This window comes from Grus americana, chromosome 6, assembly GCF_028858705.1.
Source record: "Grus americana isolate bGruAme1 chromosome 6, bGruAme1.mat, whole genome shotgun sequence".
NCBI classification, from domain to species: Eukaryota; Metazoa; Chordata; class Aves; order Gruiformes; family Gruidae; genus Grus; species Grus americana.
Window position 1 is genome coordinate 31,656,317 of NC_072857.1, and position 6,934 is coordinate 31,663,250.

General features: G+C 45.8%; 1 protein-coding gene across 1 annotated transcript in view; it reads right to left on the bottom strand.

The window, feature by feature from the left end:
* The window catches only part of PLCL1 (phospholipase C like 1 (inactive)), a 207,430-nt gene extending 201,350 nt beyond the window's left edge, over positions 1 to 6,080 (bottom strand). The window contains exon 1 of the mRNA XM_054830787.1: positions 5,470 to 6,080. Within this exon, the coding sequence (XP_054686762.1) occupies positions 5,470 to 5,742 (273 nt within the window). The 5' untranslated portion in view covers positions 5,743 to 6,080. The remainder of the gene's footprint in view (positions 1 to 5,469) is intronic.
* Between the last annotated feature and the right edge of the window lie 854 nt (positions 6,081 to 6,934).

Consider the following 6,934-nt stretch of genomic DNA (forward strand, 5'->3'; position numbering starts at 1 on the left):
GCCATACTTGATTTACCAATGTTGCTTTTTTTTTTCTCCAGGGAAGATGTGGGGGTTAAATCCCAGTATGAAATGCCTACTGCCCTCCATGAGAAAGTATCTTGGTTATAAATCATAGAATGCAATAGTTCCATAGAAAAACTATCCATCTTCAGTGATACTAACTACTGGATATAATTCATTTGACAAAAGACAGGTTTGAACAGAACCTGTACTGGTTGTAGACCTGTTTAAGTAGATGCTTATGAAAAAACAGTGGTGTAGGGAATACAGGTGCAGTGTTATGAAAATATTATAAAGACTACAAACAGCTATGCTGAAGCAATCAAAAAAATATCTCCAAAATGCTTCTCTCCTGTAAAGCCAGCAAAAAGAAATAATTAATTCTAAATAACTAATTAACAAAGAAGATTATTTTCATTTCTAAGAAATTTTTATACTAGCAATAATGGAAAACAGTCTTCTGTGTCTCTTAACAGTGTATTTGAGTTTTTCTTAACAAATAGATACCAGGTTAGATAAAAGTCAATCTAGGCTGGTATCCCAGCTACAAGAGTACATGCATGGGGAGACACGTAAGAAGCAGGAAAGTACAAAGCAATCAATCCTCTGCTGTAGCTTCCCAGTGTTCAACTGCTTGTAGTTTAGGGACTTTGTAAGCCAAATGCTTTTGGTGCATTGTGAAGCTCTTTGCTATCAATTTGCCATTTTGAACCTGCTTGAACCCATTTACATTTCTGACTGCCACAGCTTTCTGTGGCTGTTAAGTGCATGATTTAATCACATGCTGTGTCAGAAAATACTTTATTTTAAACCTGCTGCTATATAACTATCACTGGGTTTCCCCTACTTAACATTCTGTGAAAGAGAGTGAATATCAGTTCCCTGTTTCTCTCCACAATGGGAATTTACATATATTAAAATATCACCCACCAGTTACCTTTTTCCAGACCAATCTCATGAATTTCTCATTTTGTGGCAGTCTTTCCATGGCTAGGCATGTCATTCTGGCCCTTCTCTATACCTTTTTAGGCTCTACTGTATTCTTTAATGTTTTCTCTACCTAAATATTTTCATCTTTTTCTAGGGTACTTATGAATATGCTGAAGAATGCAGTTGTGGTAAAATCACCATTGGGCTACAAGTAATTAATCAGCTTTAATTAATCTTACATAGTCATAGTTTTAGATTGTTAAGAAGCAAGTATCTAAATGTGAGCTTACGCAGCAAAAAGCTAAGTAAGAGTTACTGGAGAATCATTACAGTCCTGAAAAACTCCAGTGTCTTCTGAAAAAAAGTCTTAAATAGTCATGTTGCATAGACAGATGTATCATGTATTTAAAACACTTAAATTCTGTCACCACACTTCAGAATGCAAGCTGAAAGAAACTAAGCCTCATTCTTTTTCATTGTAGGTTTGTTGTTTTTTAAAAGCTAACAATGTCACTAGGATAAATACAACTTCTTGAAACAAGACAGCTGGCTATCTTGAAACACTTCCACTAATGAATTCAATTGCAAAACCCTAATCCTTACAGTTCTTAGACTAGTAGCATGCAACAGGCAAGGACAACCCAACTGACTTTTAAAGAAAAAATATCTATGCATGAAACAGAAGCAAATAGTCTTTGGAGGAACTTCAGTGAAAGGTTCCATAGCTCTATTGTGACTGAAGTTAAAGTCTGACTCTGCAGTTCCTACTTCAAGTTCACTTCATTGGCATAGTCTACTGTTAGTAACATAACACAGAGCTGTGTTATCTGCTATAGTATCTTGACACAAAGATCCAGGAAGAAAAAACCCCACATGGTCCCAAAAGTTTGTATTGCATGCAAACAAAGCAGAGAGAGAAGCCTGATAAGAAATGACAGAGAAATATTTTGGTTAAAAGTTACAAAACATTTCAGTAGGTATTACATAACAAATTACACAGCCTTCCTACCCGTTTATAAAAATGCTTGTGCGTGGCAATGTCAGAAGGAACACGCCAGAAGGAAAACAGCATCAGTCAACTCTGTTTAGAACCCCACACAGGAAAGCTTGCAAAGCATTACATGCAGAGAAAGAAGAAATCCAGTTCTTCAAGCACTGTCTTCTGTTCTCCTGACCTAAAAGTGGTTGTAATTAACATGTTATTTGCAAACAATTAGCCCTAGATTATTCACAAAGAAAAAAAATGGAAACACTTGGCAAATAATTTAGCTAATGTATAGTCCATCTTTAGGCTTCTTTGAAAACAGGTCAAGTTCTATGCTGTCTTGCCCTTTCCCTAATTTTGTCCCCCAACCATTATACCCTGCTGACTTCAGGCTCCTTATGGCAAAACCCCTTTCTTGCTCCAGTTCTGTAGTAAGTCCATTTACCTCTTCCTTTCATTAAAAAACAAACAAAACAAACCCCCCAAAAACAAGAAGTAATGCACATGTATTAGGGAAATTTTCTAAAGCACATGAGTGGCTACAACTATTTCTCATTAATGCTCTTTCAAGTTTACCTCAATCTACAAAGCTGTGAACATGAGCAAAGCAAAATAGGAATAAAAATATTCCAGCTACGTTTTGTTCTTTTTATATAAATGAGTTCTTTTGTTTCTGTGGCCAAATATAGAGCACATGAATGCACTGAAGATTATCTAGAAGGGTTCATATTCTGCTTGCAGTATATGCCAAATATAATTTGCTGCAGGAAGAGTTTTTAAAGTGAGTCCCTGTTCAGTCCTTTATACTTCACAGTTATACTGTGGATGCCAAAACACTCCAATGTAAGCAAGCCTGGCTTCCACTGGAATTGCACTCTCGGATGCTAACCTTGAAACTTGTAGAGTTCTAAAAGATAGCCAGGGAAGAAAAAGTGCTATTAGAAGTATACTTTCATCATTTAAATCTACAGAATTTTAACTTTAAGCATGAGTGGTCTCAATAAGGCAAAAAGTACACCTTTAAATAATTGGGAGATAAATGGGAAAACAGGGCAAGAGTGTTTAACTCCTGCAGAATAAGAGCTTGTCCTTACTGTACAGCTTCCTTTGCTTTCTTAAATCCCATTTTTCAGCTGATAAGATCAGCTTAAAGAAAGCAGTGGAATACTATTCTGACTATAGATTTATACAAACATATAGACTTCTTAGAGTAAAATAAATATAATAAAACATAGTAAAATTAATTCCCCTGCAAAATGTACAATGCTTAAACAGAACTCCTGTACATTAAAGTCAGGAAAAAACAGAAAAGGTAAAATAAATTTTTTTTAATCTTAATTCCATCTAAAATTTGCATTCAACACCTGATGAACATTTCCTAGGACATCAGAAATTCCTGAAAGATGCAGACAAATAAATTATTTCATTCCTATCCCAAGTTAAAAAGTATTTCCCATTTACTAGTATAATGCCAAAGGAAAACTGTGATTCAAAACACTTTTACACACCACTGATACAACCTTATGGGAAAATAAACGTAATGCTCTGCATGGGGTCCCAACAGTATGCCTTAGAGATGCACAGCCTGCAAATTCTCAAGTTCAGATACCTGCTATCAGCCACAACCATGTTATCTAATTTAATTAATCAGCCTAACAACTAAATGTAAGGTGAATTATGGTATTTTTCATTCCATTTCTATCAGAAGACCATTTCAGACCTTTACAGTGATTGGAATAAATTTCTAGTTTCTAGACTGGATCTATGCATAGGCATCTTTTGTTCTAAAGGCAATGCTGTCCTAGAAATCAAATTTTCCCTCAAAGTATTCAATCCATTGACCGTATCAGCCCATCCTACTTACTCTTCTTTGCACCTGTTCCAGTTTGAATGTACCATTTCTAAGCACAGGAAACTAAGTTTACACAGTATTTCAGAAGAGGCCTTACCACTTCCTTATATAGCAACATTAATACTTTCTTATCTTTATCAGAAACCTCTCTACTGACAAACACAATCCCAGGATGTATCTTAAGAAATTTCCTCCAGTTGGAAGACATCATTATCACTCTCAGTAGTATTGCTAAATATCAACCTGTAGTGAAAATGCTACCCAGTCATTAAAACTTATCTACCATTTGTGACATTAAAACATATATCTATCACATAGAACTGGCATAGTCTGTAAAAACAATGATATGTTCTTTAATCTAAATCAAAGATTATGTCTTTTCAATTTTTGAAACCTTCACACAATTCCAAGAGAAAATACCACTTCCATACACAGAACACTTGCAGAACTTTGGTCCTGATTTAGTAAAACATTTATGCATTTATGTAACTTCAGATTGGAAGCATTCCCATCACATTCAGTGGATGCCTTTAGAAGGCAAAAACCACACTTCAATGCTTTGTTCGACTTAATGAGTTAATATTTCAAGGTGGAACTTTCAAAGTATCCTCAAGGCTCTTTTGCACTTAACCACCTCGGTCACCTCTGAATGTTAAAGCTTTAAAATACAATAAGCAAATGTTTTGTTTATCCATTCCTCCTTTGAATGGATATGCTAAGCTCTAAGAGCTAAGCATGTGTTCTTTGCTTCTTGCCTTGAAGAGCGCTGCCCAGTGCCTTCACACATTTACAGAAGTGAAGTCTCATTTTCCACTTTTCTCCTGAAACCTTCCAAGTACAAATCACTACAAGAGGATCTTGTGCGACCATATGCTAAATTAAGTTTGCCCAAAAGATTTCATTCATCGTCTCCCCAGAAACCAGCGATTAAGCCTACGGACTTGCAAGAAGATACCATTTAATTCAAAACCACATAGTTTAGGAAAAAAAAACCCAGATAAACATAATCATAAGGCCATTTTTCTTACCAGATTATAACAAAGACAGAGGCTTTTAAGATCACGCGCAACCTGTTAATTTCACATAAAGGGTGTTAAACACACGGTGCTGCTCCATAGCAATCTGTACTACATTCAGTCTCCAAACACGCCTTCTGTTAATTTGTGACACTGCATACTTTGCTAGTCAAGAGCATAGAAAACCATCGCTGTAGAAGCTATTTATTCTGCCTCCAGGTGCTTCATAAATATTAAATAAGAACAGATAGGAGCTGCTACACAAAAACTTTACAACTCCGTGGGAAGCTGTCCCGCTGCGAAATTCACGGGGCACGCACGAGTGCGGGCGGGACCCCGACACCTCTCAGCGGCGGGCAGGAGCAGCACCCCACCACAGACCGCTGCTCCAGGACCAGCCGGGACCCCGAGGACACCCTCCTTCGGCAGCCGCTCGGTCCGGGGACGCGCCCTCCCTCTGGGAAGGCAGCACCGCAGCCCGGTCGCACTTGTTCGGTGCAGGCGGGGCAGCTGCTTCACCTGCGCGGAGGGTGCGCGCAGCCCCTCCCCGGCGGGCTCCCACCGCACCTGTGCCCCCCGCCCATCCTGGACCCTTCCCTGCCGGCCCCAGCTGCGCCGCGGCCAGCGGCTTCAGCCTGGGCAACCCAGCGGCGACGGGACCCGCGGAAACTTCCTTTCCTTACCTTGATGATGCTGCTCCTCCGCGGGGTGGCCTTGGCCGCCTCCAGCAGGCAGGCGTCGGGGTCGGGCGCTGCGGCCGGTCCCAGGCTGCCGCCGGGGAAGCGCTCGGCGGTACCGACGGCCGAGACGCCGCTGCGGCGCTCCCGCCTCCTGCCTGCGGCCGCCGCCGGGGCGTCCAGCGAAGCCGTCTCGGGATCCTCCTCGGCACGGTGAGCGGCGTCAGGAGGGGCACGGCCCGCCGCCGGCTTCTCCTTGCTGCCGGCAGCCTCTGCCATCGCCCCGCCAACCAGTGTCAACTTCTCCGGGGCCGCTGAGAGGACGGGAGGACACAGGCACGGACGGCGTCCCGCGCCGCTCCCCTCACGGCACGGCGGCGGCAGCGCCAACTTTCCCGGGAGGAGCCATCCCCATTCCCCGCAGCTGAGTGTGCCCGCGCGGGACTCGGCAGCCCTCGCGGTGCCAGAGGAACGGAGAGGGTGACGCCGCTCCGCGCCGCGGGGACAGCGCAAAGTGGCGGGGCGGGAGAAGCGGGGCGGCGGGGCCGTGCGCCCGGCGGAGTGCGGGGCGGGCGCGGCCGCGGGGAGCGCCGTGCGGGCGGCGCGCGCGCAGGAAGTGCCGCCGCGGCACCGCTCTGTTGTGACAGGAGCCGGGCGTGTTTTGACAGGAGGCGTTGACGGACGGGGCGCCGGGCCACTCAGCGTTCCGGTGACCCCCTGGGGGCGCCGAGACGGCCAATAGACTTGGCGAGGGGCGTGTCCGCGGGACGCCTGGATGGGCGTTCTGGGCGGCGCGCAGCGGCGAGCGGCCGAGGGGCAGGTAGAGCTGTGAGCGAGTGCCTGGGGAGCTATAAAACCCGATCGCACCCGCCGCGGCGCTTGTCTGTGGGGAGCGTCCGTGTGTGCCGGGGCAGCCGCCTGAATGATTCCCTGCGCGTGCTTTAGGAAGATTTGGGCTGCACCCGTGTCAGAGTAAAAAGAAGCGTGTGAGGAAAGGCAGTTTAGGATGACTCCCCTTCAGACCCGCAGCACGCGTAGCTGCAGCGTTCGCGCGAGGCACTCGCGTTAGGAGCGCGGCCGGGGAGGAGCAGAGACCCTGCCAGGTCGGCGGCGCGCGGTTACCGAGGGAGCGCTGCCACGGCCAGCCGCAGGGCCGGTGTTGTGAAGGGGAGCGCCGCGCTCGGGCCGCGGTTGCCGAGGGCGGGCCAGCAGAGCCGGGTGAGAGGGGGGTCTCGCAAAAGACGGCAAAGACTCACGTTGGGACTCTCCATCGCTTGAAAATGAGCCCAAACCACGCCAAGTCATGCGAGGCTGCCGCTTCGCCGCCGTCTCCCCTCAGCTCGTTCCCCTCACGGCCGCCGGCCCGGGGCAGGGGCTCGCACGCGCCGCGCCCCTCACAGACCCGGGCCCCTCAGGGCTGCCGGCGCGCGGCGCCCGCCGTTGCAGGGCCAACACCGCCCCCTGGCGGCGC